The sequence below is a fragment of the Polyodon spathula genome, chromosome 21, assembly GCF_017654505.1.
Source record: "Polyodon spathula isolate WHYD16114869_AA chromosome 21, ASM1765450v1, whole genome shotgun sequence".
In the NCBI taxonomy this organism is placed as follows: domain Eukaryota; kingdom Metazoa; phylum Chordata; class Actinopteri; order Acipenseriformes; family Polyodontidae; genus Polyodon; species Polyodon spathula.
This window is the reverse complement of record NC_054554.1, coordinates 3,555,789-3,578,010: the sequence shown is the minus strand read 5'-3', so window position 1 is coordinate 3,578,010 and position 22,222 is coordinate 3,555,789. Positions and strand designations below refer to the sequence as shown.

Genomic DNA, 22,222 nt, shown 5'->3' with positions numbered 1-22,222 from the left:
TCTGCAAATAAGTGTATCTCAAATGGTTTCTGGAGGTATCACAAGTAGTAAGAAAGTAAAATAGTATGTACCAGATGTGAAGCTAATATTTAAAATCTCAAAGCAAAGCAAAAAAGGCAACTCATCACAGATATGGCAGCCATATCCAGTCTTAAATTAAGGTCACCAGTACATTTAACCTGGAGTTTATAGAACCCTGTGCACATGAAGGCTGCATGTCAAATGGTTTCCGAGTTAGGAAGTGGTGACATTGCCACAGCACATTTACTAAAATATACTGCACTCCATCACAAGGGTATACTTAAAAACAGCAACCTGACCCTCTACCAATTCAATTCAGCCAGTCTGAACAAGCCAGTCTAAACTTGAACATGACACGAAGCTAAAAACGGTAGTTGTTCTGTTTAATAAATCTTCAGGGTTTTTTATATTTTGGGAAAAAAAGCCTCTGTTTCTATTTGCAAAACTTCCAATTAAATCTCTCATTAAAAGTTTAATCTCTTGTTTCAAATTAAAACCTTGAAACATAACCTTGACAGCGAAGTCTCACACTTTACAGAACTAAACAAAGGCAAGCAGTGCTGTGAGACTCGGGTGTAGCTGGTAACAGTGACATTAACTATAAGTGAACCCTTTGATCAGGAAAGCTTACAAGTAGTGAAGTGAAAATGTCTTTCTTTTCTGCTTCATTGACACACACATGCAAGGGAACTATACATATAAAGCCCAGTCCAACTTTGCAATTGTCTTTCAGTGGTAAGCAGTAAGCACTACACTACACTTGTGCACACTCCTGGATGTCTGTCCACACTCTCGCACACTTGTCAACGCAATCCTGCACACCTCTCTATACAAAAAGATCAGGCCAGCAAGGCCAGGAGACTCATACAATACTTGCTAACTGTTGCCATTTATTTATTTTAAGCCAATTGGTTTTAAGGCCAGTCAGAATGTGACCAGGAGGAAAGCTGACGTGTTTGAACATTTCAAACACGTCTCTTATTGAACTGAGAACAGTCTAGAACACTGCTGTGCTGACCTTCTCACCCCAGGTCATTGCTGTGGTTTAGAAACACCACTGAAGGCAGCTCTCCCCTCCACCGACATGGTCAATTCAACACTTCCCTTCTCTAGAACAATGCAGTATACATTTTAAAAGGGAAGCTGGTTCCGCTAGTAATAAATCCACTGGCGAAAGCTGCCCACACATTTTTAATGGTCCATTAATAACAACGTGGTGGTGGGGCAGAGATATCAGATAATAAGATCTCTGGGTCTTTTCTGCTCCCCTGCAGATGTGTTTGTGAAGCTCAGCAGGGATCTCAGTGATCATTTAATACCTGTACTGCAGTTCAGGAAAGATAACTCCATTCAGAAGTACAGACCTAGTTATACCCATATACTTTATGTGATTTGCAAATGGGCAACAGTGGCAGTTGCACAACTATTTAAGAAAGAGGGGTAACCCAAATAATTCACAAGGAATGAAGTGCCACATGAATGATTAAAAAAAGCAAACCACTTTGAAATTCCTTTTTTTTTTGTTTGGCATAACTGACCAAAGGAAAGGGGGGGGGGGGGGTGCAGCACTGATGTCATGTGTGACCAGAGGCACAGCCCTCTCACTGCCTGGGTATTCTGTCCTCTCAGCTGTGCACTGTGGCTGGTTCTTCTCTCCCCCAATCTGATGCCCTGACTGGGTTCCTTGGAGCTCTCTCCCTGCTTAAAGCCTAGCAAGGGGCAGATACTGCAACGCAAAAGAAAAGTCCATCATTCTAGTGGTGGCCTTTGGTATGTCTTAGAATCCACTTGAAGGTTATGCTTTAACCCTGAAATTCTATTGCTGCTCTTCAGGGTAAAAATGAATAAGCATTTGGATAATTGTCTTGCACAGTGCTACACAATATGCAATGTGTATTATATTGTGTTATACTGTGTATGGCTGCTGGCATTGTCCCAATTTTTCCACACTGCTTCATGAGGGAGCTCTGTGGGAGTGATTGGTGCTGACAGCATGACGCTGACTCACAGAGAGGAGCCAGGGGATCATCGTCGGCATCAGCTTTATCACGCAAAGTATTTACACAAGGGAAGACGCACAACCATTGCACTCCATTCCCAAAGCAAGAGGGCTGGTGTTCCAGCAATAGCAGAAGCACGCATACGTGTTTCAAAAAGAGGTCTAACCCACATGAACTGCAGGCACACAGGGAAAATGCTTTCATCATTTGAAAAAATGCACTTGTTTCCAAAAAACAATTAATCAAAAAAAAAAAAAATGAAACGGCAGATGCATGAATCAAATGTATGTAATGCAGATGTAATGATGATACAGTACTGTAGCAGACAGAGTGAGGGAGGCAGGCAGGCAGAGGGAATGAAAGCACGCAAGATCAGCGACAGATCAATAGCTCCAATTATCAGTTAACTTCTTCAGCCTTTGACAGGGATATTAGACCCCTCGGGAACAATTGTGTCTGAGCTAGGTGCATTCAATTAGTACAAACAAAAAGGTGATTGTGTTAATGAACAGCACCCTCTACTGGGAACATTCATCTTCATGCTGCAGAACCTGCTGGGATTGGCTGGTGTTCAACCTGTCCAGCCTATAGGTGCGCACTGCACATGTGGAGTTTGAGCACTGAAACCATACCTGATAAACTGCTTAATGATAAACGTGTTGACCTTGTACACTAGCTGCTGCACTGAGGGGTAATATTAATGGCTTGTTAAAGTGCTACTTTCCCCCATATTAAATAACATTTTGTTGTACTTAACATTTTTAATTTCCTGTCCGTAAATTAAAAAGGTGACGAGACACATAATCGAATTTCAGCACTTTTGTCTTATTTTAACAACCAAAAAACACTGTTATCCATAGAACATCAAGTACCACTCTTTTAACATGGATTGGCTGAGTCATATCATCTCTGATTCGGTTGCTACGGTAGTGTTTTGGTAAACATTCCAGGAAAGCAGGCCTGCCCCTTTAAAAGCCCCCGGCCGTGTGTCCCAGTGCGAGCCAGTCTTGAGGGGATTGCTCTCATTCCTCTGATATTTGGCAGCAAATAATTTTACTACAAGCAAGGCTCAATCTGCTTCACAGCGCCCGATATCCAACAGAAAGGGAGAAAATATGCACTCAATTAAAAATGTCCTGTTAAAGACAAACACACACATAACAACAATGTGGTTTCCTTTCCAAACGTTTTTGTAATCCTCTTTTGAAAGAAACCAAACATCATGGTTAAAATATTTACTGGGAAATATGTTTTCAACACGCTATGTCGGTCATGTGGGTTCACTTCCCAGAAAGGACTGTTAGACAGGATTTATGAACCATCGTTTAGAACTTGCTGTTAAAACCCCTACGCCGCTCCAAAAAGTTCAAGGTCCCCCATCACATTCCCCAAGGGATTTATACATAACCAACTCTCATCAAACATCTCATAAAGAGGTTTATCTCCAGTTCTGAAGTCTCTTTCACCTGGTAAATCTCCATTTAGATATACAGTAATATGTTGTCTATATTGATCTCTTTACTTTTGTTTTCTGGCAATATACTGCTGCACCCTAGATGGTCCTGGTGTATGCTTTTATACAAACTCTTGTCTGCATTACATATTCTATGGAAGGCAACTACAACAGCTCCTGATCTCACAGTCAAAGCACCATAAAAAAGAAGGAAAAAAAAAAAAAATCACCTTATATAAATAGTTGCAATAAGAACTCATAACTCAGTAAAGCTGTAAGCATGCCAACAATTACTAGAAACATCAAAACTGCACGGTGATTAGTGTGGGAATGAAAGCATTACCCCATCTAGTGAAACCGTAATTCAAAGCAGTGCAAGCAGTAATGTTGTGCTCTCCAGTGTCACAGTGGTGCCGGACAGCCCATGCACCCCCACCCCTATCCCTACCTGATGATGAAGGTGCCTCTCATCTCCAGCAGCTTCCTCTCCATGCTGAACCGCTTCAGCAGGTTGATCATGAACTTGTAGAAGTAGGAGTTCATGCTGGGGGTGGAGGGGGAGCAATCAGACCCCTTCGAGCCTGGAACACAGCAAAACAAATGACAGGGAATTGAGTTAAAGCCAGGGAGCCCACAGGGACATCCCCACACTCGCTTTCACAGATCCGCTGTTCCTTTTTATTTCTAAAACATCTGTTGTGAAAGCTGACCTCCAAGCCAGCTGTGTGGGAAAGGGGCTCAGACTTTACCTAATGGAGATATCTAGGGGAGACTGAAGCAGATGATAACAGCAGATCAAAACAAAATACACAGAACTTCTTGTATGAGAACTAGGGTAGTTTCTCCCATATTTAAATGGGCAAGTAGGTACCATAACCACACTTCGTAATAACTAATACTCAAAACTATATGCAGTAAAACCTTTCCTTAAACCAATTCGATATTTGAACCACTATCTGTTTGTCCCTATCTGTCAGCCAAGACCTGTGGCATTTATTTATTTATTTATTTATTTTTGTGTGTGACAATCCTTTCCCGAAGGCTCTAGGTATCTACTGGGTCTTTAAAAATCATTATCCTTCACAACTCCATCCTCTCGCTTTCAGGGTTACAAATGGCTTCACTGGGTCGCTAATCAGATCCACCTGGGAGCGGATCTGCTCTGCGATCCCAGGGATTGACACTAGCAGCGATTTCTGGGAAAGTGTTTTATCTGGAAAAATAATTTGGAATTGTCCCACAGGGATTGAAAAAAAAAAAAAACTTTTAGTGGTCAAAGATTACAATGGATTCACTCAGTTTCCCAACACTGAGGACCAAACAGGAATGAACATATGGAGGTGCAAAGCAGCCTATGTTATCTCAACTAGCTCAGAACAACAGTTTCAAAAGAAACTAAGTTGGCAGTGAGCAGTGACCTCATACTTTGAGACGACGGACTAGGAGGCAGTGTCCTAATGGTTAGAAATGACTGGCTCGGAAGCCGTGTGTTCCAATCTGTCAGGAATCAATGACTGGGCAGCAGTGTGGATAAGCAGCTGAGGGACTGGGAGGCAATACATACATACATAAATAAAGAAAGAAAGAAAGAAAGAAAAGAAAAAATGGTCAATAAATCTTATAAAGTAATGGAAACATTAGATTAACTGCATGTGAATCTTGGGAAGGTGGTTAGACACACATCTGCTTTTAAACTAACACAGGTGTGTTCTCAGTAATCGTCAGAGAGTGTTATACAGCAATCAGGCTTAATGCAGTTCACAGGTCACTTCACTCTGATGTTTTACAATGTTCCTGACTGCCCTTCGACATCACTGTCACTGCTGCCAGATGTGCTCTGAAGCTCTCCAGTACAAACTGAAACTCAACGCTGCATACCCGGCTGCATGGAGCACCAGAAATGCCTGTAAAAGGAATCTGTCAGGATGGACATTTTCTATTAGTTTCTGTTCTATTGCTGCAACACCTATCGGGTTACACTTCAAACTGCGCAACCCTGGACAATGTTAGATACTGGCTCGCTGTAGGAGCCAGAAGACAGCCTACACAATCACCCTGTGAATAGCAAAACTGAATGATTTTCTTAGATTTCCCTTCGACAGCTAGACCCCACTGCTTACCAAGAAAACCTTTTTAGGAGAGCTGCTTTTAAAAAAAATCTCCATTTTAGTTATTGAGTGATGCAATCTGTTGTCAGTGCGGCACTGCTGCTCATTTCCATCACAATGACTGGTTTCCTCTCCTCAGCGCTGCATCACAATGCACTGTTTATAATTCCAGCCACAGTGCACACGTATCCCAGAGTGCTCTGGGGCAAAGGAGGCAGGGAGAGAGTAACCATGGCAACTGCTGGGAATGGAGGCCATCAGCATGCACTTCCTCAACCACACAAGCTCGCTCTCTTTCTATCTGCCCTTTCACAAACCACAAGACAACATTCTTGCAACAAAACTGTACATCCATTTCACCAGGACGTGCTAGTCAATAGAGAGGAAATGACAGGAAGGCAGTTTTTTTATTAAGCTGCTAAGCAAGGGGGGGTACTCCTCCAGACAAATCTACAGGGGGCCTCAAATCTGTAGTAGCTATCAGGGGCTATCAAATATGTATATATATATATATATATATATATATATATATATATATATAGATATATATATATATATATACACATACATATATATATATATAATATATATATATATATATATATATATATATATATATATATATATATATATATATACACACAATATACACACACACACACACACACACACACACACATACACACGATAGCCTAATCTGTGCACATCTTCTGTGTGTGTGTTCAATAGAGGCTTTGAGTGGAATTAAACAGTGGCACCTAGTGGTCGATTGGTATAACACCAATTATTAATCTTTTGCTCCATCATTTGCAGTTTAAAAGCAAAAACACCATTACTTAGGAGAACAGGAAATGGGGTGGGAGACTTTTGGATGATTTTGGATGAGTCAGTTACTGAAGGATTTAGACAAGATGAAGTGCATTCTCTGTGTCACAATGGGTGGCTGAATAACTCTGGGAAATCATCTTGAATGTTGCAATGTATGTTGTGCAATATACAAGTATGAGGCAGCCAATTTAGCAGCTGGGTTAGCAATGCATTTCAATAAGGCTGAACAAAGGGGTCATTAGGACACATCTAGCAGGTGAATATCTTGGGGTCAGACACTCACCAAACCCGCTCGGCTGAACCGATTTGGTCAACCCTCGAACCTGGAGCTCTGATTTGCTGTCCGAGCTGTCACATGACCCCGGTGCGTCTGTCTGTCCGGCCGGAGAGGAGGCGATCTCGGCCAAAACCTCCAGATCCTTGAGGATCACCTGTGAAGAACAGACGGGAGGTTACAGGTGGTCAGGCCACCTTTCCACAGGTGCGAGATGTGCGATTTAACACATGGGTACTGTAAAGTACATTTTGTACTATTATCACATATACACAGTGAAAACAGTGTTTAACAAGTGTGCACTGAAGTTTGAATTAAAAACACCTAAGACTCATTGGTTGTGATGAGGATGCCAAGGACTATGAGCATTGCTGTTGTATTTGCAATTGCCTAGCTATCTGCCCCCTCCTTGGTTGATGCAGTGAGAGCGAGTCCCTAGCTCGCCCCGCTCTCCATTTCCATTCCCACGATCATTCAGCAGCTCCTATTCTCAATGGTCAATGCAAACGCACATGACCTCTAAACCCCCTTCCCATTCACCCGTTTCCTCTTTGAATAAAGTTTACAAACTCAGAGACACCACTTCCACACACTCTCCTTCACAATTACACAATTCTTCAAACCACACAGAACAAGGAGATCAGGGAAACACCCCACCCCGCTTGCCAAAGCAATTGTGACTGCCACATAGACGACTGGAGTTGAATTTCTTGTTCTGCAAAATGTTTGTTTGTTCGTTTCATATAAAGAAGCAACAACAAAAAGGCTTCGCTGAACAAGAAAACACTACCTATTACACTCCCAGCCTGCCCAATTCTTAATGTAAGTTACACCTTCCCAAACATATTCTAGTGTGTGGTTTTCACTATACCATATGAGTGTACAAACAATTTTTTTTTTTGTCATTTGTGTAAACACTTGCATATCAAAATAGCATAACAGCATCTTTTTTAAACAGAGCACAACACTTGACAACACGTGATCTTAATATCGCTATTCTGATCAGCGATACTACACCCCGCTCTCATCTGATTCTCATGTGTTTGCTGTCCGGCCAAATTATCAAGACAACACACCCAGAGAACCGAGTAATGTCACGCACACACAACATGGCAGAGGTACCTCTGGGACTGACCGCCGGGGCCTGCAGTAACTGTGGAGTCATGTGACCCTGCCCTGTCCGGCAGTGGTAATGTCCTCTCCACGCTATCACACTCATCACTGCCTCTGGGGTGGCGGCTTCCTGTTTACAGCAGCCAGGGATGATTGTTTCTCTCAAGTATTCCACACTCCAATGATCTCAAATTCAATACACAATGCCGAACTTCCTCTGGTTAAACAATTCAACACTGTGAATTCACCAAATTATTTCAAGCACACAGAATTCAAAAATGGTGCCTCAGCCAGGTAATGGTGTTGTAGGACACACTGAAAGGGTATTTTGCAAACACCTTATAAAAAAAAAAACTTCTATCTTTCTCTCATGGTGCACAGTGTGTTCTGTATGTTTAAAGATGACCCCGAAGGTTTACTTTACAGGATTTCTTTTAACTGATGGACTCTACGTGACCTTCACTAACAGCACAGTATATGGCAAAGCTTGATCACACGTTTCCAATCATGCAAAAAGCAACAGAAGAAATGAAAGAAAGAAAACTACAGGAAACAGAGAAAAAGGACTACAAAACTCGACAGAAAGTGACTGAAACAGGAGAAAGAGAAAGAAGAAATGAGTTCCAAAGCTGTGTGCCAACCACACATAATTGTATAAAATGTCAGGGCCACCATTAGCACAGAACCCCCTCCAGGCTCGCCCCTTCTAATTACTGCTTCCTATGGACCTTTACAAGAAGCTGTTTGTGTGCTGCAGCCCGGGGCCTTCCACTGGGATACGACTGTGAAGAACTCCAGGCCAACGCTGCTCATCTCTGGACTTTCAGAGGGGGAAGGGTGATGGTATTCTACGTTATTCTCTCCCACTGCCTGCCCGTTTTATCTGCAGAATATTTTTGAGCAAGGCTATTTTCAAGGGAGATCCCAGAGGGAAAATGCAGCAAGTTATAGTACACATATAACATATACATCCATTACATCAAACACTTAATGATAAGTGAGCTTGTGAGCTATTATATAACCCCTTTTGAAGCAACAACTCTCCCTGCTGTGAAGACGTCATATTTCCATTGAGAGCGGAGAAAGTAGGTTAGTTACTTCTCAGTTCAACATGAAAGAGGGCTGCTGAGAATCAAAAGAAAATAAGACCTCCCATTCGCCCAAGGACTGGTAAAAAAACTCCCAGAGCATCTCCGGACTGCACCCACACACATGAAGACACTGACATACAGTTTTTAAAACTGTTTACCTGCTTACCCAAACACATAAAAGAAAGAATGTATGCTTTTCAAGTGGCTTGCAAAGCACAGCATATTCTGAGGCAGGCTACATAGGTTTTGGACCTTGTTCCAGTTTTTAATATGTGCTTGATTAGCCACAGTATATAGGCAACAAGCTCAGGTGTGTCTTATTAAACTCTTAGAAAAACCAGGCACGGATAAAACTGCAATGCAATGGGAGTCTTATTTCCATTACTGTTTGTACAGTGCTTTCTCAAAAAGAACAGCACTGCAAAGCCCCAGCAAGCACAAGTGCACAAGTGTTACTATGGGACATGAAAAGCTTGTTTGAACCTTTGAAGCACTTGTTTTTAAGCTGGCTTTCAGCACCCTTGATCTACAAAGGGAAACAATTCCAACGTTTTACAGGATCTACAATCTACGCTAAAAACTTGATTATTACAACTCTGACTTTACAAACACCTCCATTATCTGAACAGCCCTCTGCTAACCTGCATCTTCTGTGCAACACTCTTCTGCCCTGTTGTCGTGGAGAAAATGCATTAACCAGTCCTCTGTCTCTGGTTGTGACAACACCATATAGTTCTGTACACTACGTAGGGCCAATTTAAATGTACACCGCTTGTATTTAAATTATTAGGTGCTCTCATGATTGGGAACAACATGCCTATTTTAGGACTATCAATTCGATTTTCATTATCAAACCAATTTTAGACCCCTGACCCAATTAGTTAAAAGATTCACTGTAAATAAAAACACATTCAGGGTACAGTTTTAAAAAGGGGTTCTTTAGAAGCGTGCAGCATGATTGCACAGAGGGGTTTCCTTGTGTAAAGATCTTCGCTTCCTTACACAGCACAGGTGAAAAATAGTGGCCTGCAAACGTGTGTCAATGTTCTGAAATAGCTGGACTGTAACACTGTGAATGGGTTCCTATGTATGTGTATTTGAAAAAGGATGCTCACTTCCCTTCACACTCCACAAGGTCTCTGTGGAAACGAGTGTGCATGCTGCCCATTTCCTAAGAGGCTCCACTGTATAAATAAGTTACATTGCAGAGAATAGAAGGTGAAGCTGGGAGCAGGACAGGCCAGTCAGAGAGGTGCAGAGCTCACAGAGGACCAGTTCAGTTCTGCTGTGCTGCAGAGCGAGAAGATAACAGCACAGCCAGTGTGAACCAGGAGAGCTGAATGGTAGGGAAACCAGCCACTTCCACAGCTTTCATGAGATGAAGCAAATCATCTTTAAAAACAAACAGAGCCGGATATGTTTTTTTTCTCTTCGCTCACAAAGAAATGAGACATAGCACATTCTGAAGACCATTGTCGCTTCTGAACAGTAAATAAAAATGGCTTGGGTCACGGCCAAGGAAGCTAAAACAAGGGATTGATTTATCCTCTGCCTGTCTTGCTAGCCAGCAATGGTATCCTAGAGATGGAGTGAACTTCACAGCACTATGTGTATAGAGATCCCATGTGAACTGCAGACATGGGAGTTCCCATCTCTGGAATTCGAACTTCATCTTTAGAGACAGAGTTTACCAGCACTGTCTGTATAATGGGCTATCTTCACATACCAAGGTTATATTATATACACTCTCTTACCTCATCCGATTCATCAGAGAGTGTCTTCAGAAGCATTGGGAAGAGGCTGTCAGTGTGGCGGAACATCTTGGGGCAAACGGACACAGAGAGGAAAAAATGCTTTAGTTACATGCTTAGCTACATCTACTGCACCTGACCAATTGCAAAATCTGAACATGAAAATTTAATGTACAGTATTAATTAGTGATATTTACTTGATTCAATACGGCTATCTTTGCTCTGTAATATTCTGTATAGGTGCATTCAGAAAAGCTAGCACTAAGACATTTTAGTGTTTGTTCATAGTGGTTTCTTGTTGTGAGGAGCGATGACATTGCATGACACAGGGTGAATGGAGTCGGGCCACGCCCTCTCACCTTCCGTGGCGTTTTGATATACAGGTGGTAGAGCCACTTCAGCACAGTGATGCGAGTCATCATTCCTGTAGCCGGGTCATGGAGGTGCCGATCCAGAACCTGCACAATCCCGTCCAGGTCTAGAGACACCTGGGCCCTCTCCGGGCTGGGAAGAAATGGGCCTCATCAAGCACACTAAACGATCTCTCCGTTCTGAGCTGATATATACAGCGCTCCTCTAGGGAGTTTTATTTGAAAACAAAACCACCGCTATAATCTATAACCATCGCTATAATGTGACTGGAAAGGCCCTGTCACAGCACCAACATCTACTGCAATGAAAGATGGGTGTCTCAGGCAGAACTTAATACAAAGGACTGGATCTCTATGGGAAATCAAAAGAATTGGAACACTGCATTGCTGTGTATATTGAGAATTTAGAGTGAAGGTAGTGTTCTAGAATAATGCTAGAATTCCATTGAGGGACAGGGTGGAGACACTTTGATCAGTGATTTTTTGTTGGTTCTTGTTAATTGTGTTTTTGACAGCAGTCAGTTGACGTTTTGATCTAAAATACTAAAAATGTACAAAAGTGTGTCACGTATCCATGTCATGGGTAACAGTGGAGCCCTGCACATAAGGTGTAAAGTGGTACTAGCTGGCCCACGGGTGTATTTGTGAAGGTACAATAATACATCTTCACTATACAGTATACTGTATTATATGTACTGTAGCAGGGCACAGTATGATCATCATTCAAACTGGAACAGCTAAACGGCAGAATGAAACAGAGATTCCCTTATCAACCATTTTTGACATGGTGCTCTATGCATAACCACAACAACAATGATTAAAATCTCATAAATCTGCAAAGCCTCTTGCTTTCCACAGCAAGGCTGGTTCACATTCATTAAATGGAGATGCATTACACAGAGTTGTTTTAAAGCGAGTGGTATACAGAATCTAAAACATGCAATTCCTGCCGATGACGGGAGGACGATCAGAGGTCATGTAATGCAGAGGTTAAGGGGTTAAGCAAGCTGTGATCTAGGGAGGGTCACAGGAAGCGGTTTTCAGAGTCCACTTGCTTACTACTAGGTCTCTAAAGAGTCTTGAGACATGAAATGATGATGGTCGCGATACTTAGACAGGTGGAGGGATATTCCTACACTCTTCAATCTGTGGTCTGCAGAGATGGAAGTTAGAGGCGTACAGAAGAGAGACTGGTAAAGAGAAGAACCGCAGCGCAGCCTGTGTGAGAGGAGGGAGACAACAGAGCTGTGATGCTGCACTGGACTGGACAGAAAGAGAAGGACCAGGCTACTGCAGTGAGACAGAGGGAGAGCCCACCAACGAACAGCCACATTGTCAGAGTGTCTACACGCAAAAGAGATGAAAAGACACATGTTCTGTAAATAGAGTGTGAGCAGTCAGGACACTCAGGATTACATGCCAAAGAGAGACGGCCTCAGGTCACGTCATTTTACAATGATCTGATGGCCTCTCCTGTAGTCAAAGCTCCCGACTAAGCACTATCTCTAGATTTGTAATATAATGTGGGGTAAACGAAGGGTTCTACAATTGTGCACTCAAAATTGCGGAAGGGTTATCAAATCACCTCAAAGGTCTTATAACTGACTGTGGAAAAAGTTGTGAAGAACATTTTACAGAAAACACTGCTTCAAGACAGCAAGCATGATGCTTAATATCTCTGCTAAGAAATAAATAATGAATGCACATTTTGAACATTTGATTTGTGCTTTCTCGCTGTACTGCCTCATGGCCTAAGGAGGTAATATCTTAATACAACAGGCGCAGCCACTTGCTCAGACACCCTCGATACAGAAAACGACTTAAATGTGGTCATACCTGTTTTAAAAAAATAATAAAAAATGGCAGGTAGTGCACCAGCGCCCCCTGTGGCTGATAGGGCGCCTGCGGGTCTGCAGTGGAGCCATTCAGATCTGTGTTGTCCTCCGGCACTATAGGTCTGGTGGCTTCGCTGTGGATCCGCAGTGCGAAAAATGAGGGCTTGGCAGGAACACGTTTCGGAGGACGCGTGTTTCAGCCTCCGTTTCGCAGGTCGCCGGGGTGTTGCAGCGGTGAACCGGGATTAATAATAACACAATTGCCAATTCCAAATTGGGGAGAAAACTGGGCTAAAATAATTGGTAACGACTAAATTTAAATACAAAAAAAATAAATTAATGGTGTAAATACAAGCTTACCTGGCCGGCTTGAAAAAGCTGATGTTGCTGAAGCCAACTGAGTCTTGTGAAGCATTCAGTGAATCTGAAAAAGAATGAACAAAAAAATAAATCCTGTACCTGTGACACAGCATATATTGTTTAGTAGTTAAATATTACATTTTTTTTGTAATAACAAAGTTTAAAAAAAAATACTTTTTTTATTTTTTTTATTTTTTTAAACAAAACTTTCTATTATTGGGGGGGAAAAAAAAAAGTGAAGCTGCATTGGCCGGGAATCGAACCCGGGCCTCCCGCGTGGCAGGCGAGAATTCTACCACTGAACCACCAATGCTGCGATGGGACAAACACCTCAGACAGCAGCCTAAACGGTGGGAGTGAGCTGCAGGCAGAGCCACATCACCAGAGGGATGTGCAAGGAATGTGCAGGGGGAGGAGCAGCTTCTGAAAATGCTCTTCACAAGAAACCGGGAAACAACATTCACTCTGCAGCAATGGCCCCCCTTCACTGGATCACTGCATGGAGTTGTACCCTGCCTAACAGCACTGTGATCTAACCTCTACCAGCACAGCAGAAATCTTCCAACCAAACAGCTTCTCTTATCATTGCTCCATCAAATATCATGTCAGTGGTAGAACATGTTTAATATGAGTTTAATAAATACAAATAAAAAAATAAAAAAAATGAAAATATAGCTGCATTGGCCGGGAATCGAACCCGGGCCTCCCGCGTGGCAGGCGAGAATTCTACCACTGAACCACCAATGCTGTACTGGGAAAGATACAAAAATACAACCCTACCATATGGTCCTGAGACACCCTAAATGTTCCACTTTCATTATTCTCAAACAGTTCCCCTTAAATATTTATTTAATAATTCCACGTGTATTTTCCAATCTGTTCGGACTGGCTTAATCTCTTTGTGTTAAATTCAATATCTAGAACCTATAATAATCTATACGTCGTCTTTAAATTAAAAAAAAAACACAAAACAAAATTGAAGATGCACTAATGCTGTGCTGGATCCTAATCCTGTCTCAGAGCCGTAGAGCAGAGCAGAGCAGAGCAGAGGGGAAACCTGATCCCTGCTAAGCATGCAGTGTGCATGGGTAGGGATAATGCCAGCTGACAGCCCCTCCTACTGCTGACGTGGCTCTGCCTGAAGTTCACTGCTCTCTATCTAGGCAAACAATTGAATATAATCTCCCAGCACAGCATTGGTGGTTCAGTGGTAGAATTCTCGCCTGCCACGCGGGAGGCCCGGGTTCGATTCCCGGCCAATGCAGCTAAACTTTTGTGTTTAGAAATAGAATAAGTTTTGTTTACCAGAAATAATTAATAGCAGGCAAATTCAAAAAAGTATTTCCCATTAATGCCACAATTGTTTTTTTTCCTTGAAAATATCCCACCTAAAGTCACAATTATGTTACGTTTTCCAGAAATATTGAATTTTTAATAGATTCAGTAAAACTTCAAACTGTTAATAAAAAATAAAAACTGAAAATAAATGTCCTTGGGTACAGTTTATTAGCCTATATAAAGCCCAGATAAAGCCGTCCAGCTGGTTACTCACTGTCCAGGGTGTCCTGGGTCCGGGGAGGGGTGTCGTCCTGCCGTGGCGGCTCACTGCCCCCTCCAGCCTCCTCCACATCATCTTCGGGAGTCACCAACTTCATCAGGCTGTGGTTACAGGCATTGGCTGCCTCTTTGGTACCTGGGCAGTAAAGGGTTAAGGGGGATTTGGAGAAATTGACAGGGCTCAGAAACAACCCCGCCCTGCACCCTTCAAATCAAAGAATGGGATACAGTTGCACACATTTGAATGCTTAGAGTGTACATATATGGTTAGGGTTAGGCCAGTAGTGTTGTCTCCCAGTCCCTCAGCTCAAACCACTAGCCCACACTTCCTCCCGGTCTATCAGCTCCAATAACTAGGCCACCCTGCCTCCCGGTCCCCCTGCTCTGAAGGATACTCTTCTTGCGGTCGTCGTAGGACAGGCAGGGCAGCACAGCGGTCAGGATGCCCGAGGAGTAGGGAAGCACCAAGCGCCCCGCCAGCTGGATGAACTCCCGCATCCACGACATGGCCGTCAGCTGGATCAGGTCATTCGCTAGGGGAGGCAAAACAAACCGCTACTATCATGGGAATAAGAAAATGGAAAATAGACTTCACAACTTTCAGAATACATTACACTGTGTTATACATACTGTACAGCAAGAGGAAACGGTTATGCATGACAAGCTTTCTGTAATCTAAAACTAGAGCTGCCCACTAAATGCAATCAAAAGAAAAGACTAAAGCACTAAATTGGATATAGATGTGTTCTACCTGTACTCCACAAGGGGGAGCTAATGCAACAAATATAAACAAAATTAGTTTTTGTCCAGTGGATGTACTACCAAAATCACTAAGCATCAATTAATGTGAAAACACTGATACATACTCAGTTTGGACTCCTCTGATCCCTGGCAGTGGATCACTAGGATATTAGCCATTTCAGCAAACTTGACACTGGAGGGAGTCTTCTTGATCTCCTTGAGGAATTCCCCTAAAACCACTTCACACCTGAAACGGGACAAGCAGCAGCTGTCAGAGGGGAACAGGATGGGAGCCAGAACTCAAACCTACTGGCCCCATGCATGTACTGATACGGGATATTGATTACAACAAAAGCGGAAAAGCAGCTTTTTGGGGGACTCACGTCTTGCGGATCTCCTTGCTGCCGTCCCCCAGTATCTGGAAGAGCCCGTCCAGGATCTCGGGGAGATAGTCCAGCAGGTTGATACCGGGGACAGACTCCAAAACCAGGATCTGGGGACAGGAGCACAGGGGGTAGTGGGGGGTCAGCATGAACACAGCTCCTGCCTTGCATGTACAGCATGAAAATGAATGCGGGGGCTCACCCAGGAGATGATGAACTGGCGAGCGTACTGGTTGTTGGAGTAGATTCTCTCCCGCAGCAGAGGAACGAAGGCCACGAGGTCGAACTTGTTACTCTCGGTGACAATATCCTGGGGGAGAAAACACAGTGTAGCACTACTGGAGAGGAGCACACAGCCTACCCACATTCACACAGCACTGCCATACTGCTCCTCTCTCTCCCACACACACATAACACTGCCACAGCGTTCCTCTCTCCCCCACACACAGCACTGCCATACTGCTCCTCTCTCCCCCACACACACATAACACTGCCACAGCGTTCCTCTCTCCCACACACACAACACTGCCATACTGCTCCTCTCTCCCCCACACACAACACTGCCACAGCGTTCCTCTCTCCCACACACACACATAACACTGCCACAGCGTTCCTCTCTCTCCCACACACACATAACACTGCCACAGCGTTCCTCTCTCCCACACACACACAGCACTGCCATACTGCTCCTCTCTCCCCCACACACACATAACACTGCCACAGCGTTCCTCTCTCCCACACACACACAGCACTGCCATACTGCTCCTCTCTCCCCCACACACATATAACACTGCCACAGCATTCCTCTCTCCCCCACACACAGCACTGCCATACTGCTCCTCTCTCCCCCACACACACATAACACTGCCACAGCGTTCCTCTCTCCCACACACACAGCACTGCCATACTGCTCCTCTCTCTCCCACACACACATAACACTGCCACAGCATTCCTCTCTCCCACACACACACAGCACTGCCATACTGCTCCTCTCTCTCCCACACACACATAACACTGCCACAGCGTTCCTCTCTCCCACACACACACAGCACTACCATACTGCTCCTCTCTCCCCCCCACACACATAACACTGCCACAGCGTTCCTCTCTCCCACACACACACAGCACTGCCATACTGCTCCTCTCTCTCCCACACACACATAACACTGCCACAGCGTTCCTCTCTCCCACACACACACAGCACTGCCATACTGCTCCTCTCTCTCCCACACACATAACACTGCCACAGCGTTCCTCTCTCCCACACACACACAGCACTGCCATACTGCTCCTCTCTCTCCCACACACATAACACTGCCACAGCGTTCCTCTCTCCCACACACATAGCACTGCCATACTGCTCCTCTCTCTCCCACACACACATAACACTGCCATACTGCCCATCTCTTTCTCTGCAACATGCAGTACACATGTATATACTTCATTACACAGCCTGTTCATAAAATTTTAACAAAGCTCCATCTGCTCTGCACAATAGTTTGACTATGAAGCCACAGTGACTTTGCATAACGTTCTATAACCTGTCCCTTTACTTTAAGTATGAAACAGACTATACACCCCACACTGTTTTAATGCCTTGCAACACTGCTCCATTCACACACACTGCTCCATCTTTTATCCCCAGTTGTTGCTTCTCTAACTGGGCTGATTTTGGATACTGTGTCATATCTTTACAGACCCTACTGCTTTCTCTTTTTGTACATATGAAACGTTTTTTATTCTGTTAAGTTAACTTGCCTGCAGTGTCACTCACCTTCAGCAGTCGGTCCAAGAGCTCAGAGCCACTCTTGACATTGGGATCAGGATCTGCTGCCAGCTGGAGAAGGAGCAAAATAACATGAGCAGTAATCACCTGTCTGTATAATCAAAATGTACATCAATGTATGTATCTACTCTGTCCACCTCTCGTGCACACATCTCTCTCTCCCTCCCCTCTTTCCTATCCTCTCAAGTTCCACAGTAGGCCCATATACATTATAGTGTGTTATGCATACTTAGGGCTCTTCATTTTTGGCCATGATGACTATTAGTTATACTAAGCTGACTCTGTTTCTTAACTCTTGGAAAAGTGCTGATTGTGAAAAAAGATCACACTTGTTTTTTCTCCTGTAACTTGAATGACAATTGGTAAATTTCATTGATAATGTAAAAAAAAAAAAGTCAGTTCCTTATTTAATTCAAACAAAATTATCAATGAAACAGAATCAGTGTCTCAATCAAGTTACAAGAGAAGAAACTAGTAAACTTGTTTCACAATCTTTTCCTTGGAGTCGGCTCACTATCCAGCTAGCCCTTCCATCCCAGTTGTCCGAGTGCTACCTTGCTGAGACCGTCGAAGAGCACGTTGAAGTGTGGCACGACCGCTCCCCGCGCCACCTTCACAATGTTGTAGAGAGCCTCGCAGGCGTAGTAGCGCAGCCGGCTGTCAGAGTCGTTAAAGCAGGTGAGGACCGGCTCAATCAGCTCCTTCAGGTACAGCCCAGAGTCCTGTCCAGTTAGAGAGGAGAGAGAGAGTGGAAGAGTGGGAGAGTGGGAGGGAAAATGAGCAAATAAACTGTGATAGACACTAAGCAAACTGAGATCTAAGAATAGTACAAATAAGACATGTATCTGTTTGTTAATATGGACTGAAGGAGAAGCATTGGCAGGAGGTTCTAAGCAATCCCCAGACACGATCTTTAATAACTTGATGCACAGGGTCTGCCCACCTTGCCGAGCGCGATGGAGCAGGCTGCCAGCCCAATGAGCCCCCCCTTCCTGCTGTGGGGGTGCTGGGACAGGGCGAACTCCATCGCCAAGATCTGGATCACATGCTTGATCTGGGTGGAGTTATTCTGAGCGACAAACTCACGCACCAGCCTGAAAGCAGAAAACACACACACAAACAAAAACAACTGCCCATCCACTACTCCCGGCCAGTTACACAGATCCGAAGAACACCAACACTGGACTATCTAATGTTACGTCAGGCAAGGGGCAGGTTCAGTTCATCAGGTAGATCACTGAACCAATATAAATTGCACATAGAATATTGGAATACCACAACTTCCATAAGCTGGCTTTTACTGGTACAGTACTGTATACCACGGTGAAAAAAGGATTTCAAATGCCAAAGTATCTTGCAGCCAAGAAACTAAATTCAAGATCCCACAGTAGGTCACTCTTCTTGGATAATATACTTGCCATAGTCACAGGGTTAAATATTGCTAGGGAATTACTGCAATAGAAATTTCAGCTCTATTGGTTTACAGGATGACCCGTTTGGCCCAATACTCCAGCAACAGGCATTATTAGTATCACATGACAGCATTTCCTCTCTCATCATATGACTAATGAGTCATCATCACCCACTACTCCCCCTTTGGTAGAGCATCTGTGAAAGAATTTACTTTCCTGACTAACTGGCTTTCTTGTGCTAGGCGATTCGTTTTAATATTTCCAGTTTTTTTTCTTTTTTTTTTTCGGCTGGTGTACCTAGCATATTAAAAGTATTGAAATGTACCAATATCCTACTAATTTAGAAACAGCAACATACAAACTCTACCAGGTTTTGAACAACTTATTATATCATCATTTTGGAAAACACAAAAACTTGAATGTAATAAATGCACTGTAAACAAATATTATAAAAGATTAAAAAAAAACAAAACACAAAATTACTTCATTGTAATCTCTGTAACAATGCTATAAAATATATCTCTCAATCAACCAATAACCTTACTATGGCATAGCCAAGGTACACATTCATAATTCCTTGAACATGCTTCTGTGCCATTTAGAAAGTGTATTTTTTTGTACAGCTGGTGACTGATTTAATATACTTAAACTCTGGATTAGGTTTCATACTGCACCCTCATTATAGGCACACACACAGGTAAATACAGATGGCCAAAGGGGCAAACGGTATCATATTAAAGCCAAGACAAACATAAATCTAGCTCATACTAAAAACGGGACGCAAACAGGATAGTGCTAGAAATCAAACTACCTTGTTAAAAATGAAGCCTATAAAAAATAAAAGGCCATGATATTGGGACCAGCACTATAATAATAATAATAATAATAATAATAATAATAATAATGGGATGGGGTTAAATAAGGTGTGGCACATCTTTCAGTTTGAGAGGACAACACTGGCGTAATTAAGAGAGGCACACATTAATCAATTATTTTAATAACTTAAAAGGGGTCACTCTCTAGTGATGCAAGGTTTAGAACCCCCTCTTACTTTTCAATCTCGAGGGCTGCCACCTTCCTCTTCTCGTACAGTTTGTCATTGAGGGCCCGCACAATGCTGGGGGTCAAAGGGGAGAAATCCTTTTCCGTGTTCATCTTCACACATCAACCCCCCAAAAAAACGAAACCCACAACAATGTTTCTTCCGCTACCGCGCTTTCTTCTTTTTGTGGGGTCTCGCTGCTTGGTTTCGATAATTCAGTCAAATTGCTGAAATTGATTTCCGTTTTTGTTTTTTTTTTTTACTACCCAAGTTACTTGTGAAATTACACACAAGGATTCACGAAGAAGCAACTAATGACAGTAATGTGTTTTTTTCCTAATAAGCCGTTCTGTTAACAGGGTCTTGGTCCTGTTGACGTCTGACACGTAACAAAAGAATTGTATTTATTTATAGTCTCGATACAACAATAATAAATTACTCGCTATTTTCTGCAAATACTATGGATGCTCTGAAATTGTCCAGACTGTATTACTTCTCTTCGGTAGCGAAAACAAATAGGCTTATACTAGTACCGATATTAAAATAAAAATAAGTTACATGAAAAAAAGCAAACTTAATAGCGATATTTTACTACGATTTGTTTGCATTGATTCACATACTGTAGCTATATTAACAATGCTGATAAATAAGGGCAATAGATTAGAGACGCAAAACGTGAAGGGAGTGCATGTAACCCAGGTGTTGCATGTCCTTCCTTCTACCCGGTTTCGTTTCTGTCCACGGTGTCCGGTGTCTGCTTCGAACAGCCCGACTGAGGTGCAGAGAGAGACCCAAACTTGGTAGGAGAGTAAGGGGTGCTTGTATTGACAGCCCTGTAACTAAAATGATTGTACACTGCTGATCATTGCAAGAGTGTAGTGCGGGAGGCCTTCCGCGCAGCTTTAAAAACGTCATCTCTGTAGGAGTTACACCCCTGTCATGTGACAATTGAAAAATAAAGGCGTACACGTTGGGCGCGTTAAGTGAGCAGCTCAGAAAGCACACTGAGCTACACGAGAGCGCAGAGCGACATTTAAAAATGGAGAATAATAATAATAATTTGCTTGTGTGTGTTTCTGAGGTGATGGTAGATGAAATGGCCCTGTGGGAGATTACTGTCCCCTGCTGTACCTCACTGAGTTCGGCGCTGTGTTTGGACTGAACCTCATATCTGACTGTGTTTAATACCGACATTAACAATGAAAATGATGAATAATATTAATACTACATGCCTAATAACAACACATTAATAACCGTAAAACAGCTCTGCATTAAAAAAAAAAAAAAATGAAATTAAATGATATAAATTCGAAAACAACAATTTTTTTACCATCTGATTTAGCCAATTCATACATAACTTCACATAAGTCGAAACCAGTTCATCGTTCTCGACAAACGCATTTGTCGATCCTGTCTATCATCTCCGCTTGTTTCCTGCAGGTGGCCTATGGCTGCCTTCCTAAAGACTTCCAGACACATGCAAGAGTTCTGTGCAAACAGCAGTGTACTTTGGAGAGATCTGCACATTACTTCCTATTATATTCTTTTATATATTAGAAAGGCATACATTGGCTCCATATTCCCAGTCTAAATTTAAACTTAGAAAGTAGAAAAGCATAATATCAGATGCATATATGTTTTCTTCCCAATCAGAGATGTCTCAGGTTCTAGTGGCAAAACACGCTTTACCACTAGACCTGCCTACGATGACATTTCTCCTGGACAAAGGGCTGAGAGTGTTATATATTTTAAAAATGTCTCTGGATGGTATTCCGATTGCGTTTGTCAATATCAACAGTCCACGTTTTCCCAAAACAGCTAAGAGACCTACGTTCAGATACATTTACCGTCGTGTCGAAGCCGTCAGCACCCTTGTTGCCAGCCCCCACCCCCCCCCCCCCCTCCCCCCCATCAAGACAAGTCGTCTGGTTATCACCCGAGGTGGCCCTAGAGCGCTGCCCATCCAAGGGGAGAAGTTCCAAAAAGCATATAACTGAGTTCCGTCAACCAGCAGTTAGTTTGGTTTCCAGATTGGTGCACATTACTGGTCCTAACAGTTTCCTTTCACTCTTCGAATTGCATACATGGGCTCATAT

The 22,222-nt window shown here is 43.0% G+C and overlaps 1 protein-coding gene and 3 non-coding genes across 4 annotated transcripts in view; 1 reads left to right on the top strand and 3 right to left on the bottom strand.

Moving 5' to 3' along the window:
• Positions 1-21,047, bottom strand: part of LOC121296297 (protein VAC14 homolog) — a 30,008-nt gene extending 8,961 nt beyond the window's left edge. The window contains exons 1-14 of the mRNA XM_041221680.1: positions 20,136-21,047; positions 18,616-18,766; positions 18,227-18,394; positions 17,661-17,723; positions 16,089-16,196; positions 15,887-15,996; positions 15,629-15,750; positions 15,158-15,295; positions 14,758-14,898; positions 13,206-13,269; positions 10,999-11,143; positions 10,643-10,708; positions 6,694-6,841; positions 3,923-4,055 (exon numbers count right to left, since the gene is read on the bottom strand). Of these exons, the coding sequence (XP_041077614.1) occupies positions 3,923-4,055; positions 6,694-6,841; positions 10,643-10,708; positions 10,999-11,143; positions 13,206-13,269; positions 14,758-14,898; positions 15,158-15,295; positions 15,629-15,750; positions 15,887-15,996; positions 16,089-16,196; positions 17,661-17,723; positions 18,227-18,394; positions 18,616-18,766; positions 20,136-20,239 (1,661 nt within the window). The 5' untranslated portion in view covers positions 20,240-21,047. The remainder of the gene's footprint in view (positions 1-3,922; positions 4,056-6,693; positions 6,842-10,642; positions 10,709-10,998; positions 11,144-13,205; positions 13,270-14,757; positions 14,899-15,157; positions 15,296-15,628; positions 15,751-15,886; positions 15,997-16,088; positions 16,197-17,660; positions 17,724-18,226; positions 18,395-18,615; positions 18,767-20,135) is intronic.
• trnag-gcc lies at positions 13,448-13,518 on the bottom strand. The gene has a single exon. It is a non-coding gene; the product is annotated as a tRNA-Gly (tRNA).
• Positions 13,882-13,952, bottom strand: trnag-gcc. The gene has a single exon. It is a non-coding gene; the product is annotated as a tRNA-Gly (tRNA).
• On the top strand, positions 14,399-14,469 carry trnag-gcc. The gene has a single exon. It is a non-coding gene; the product is annotated as a tRNA-Gly (tRNA).
• Positions 21,048-22,222: the final 1,175 nt, after the last annotated feature.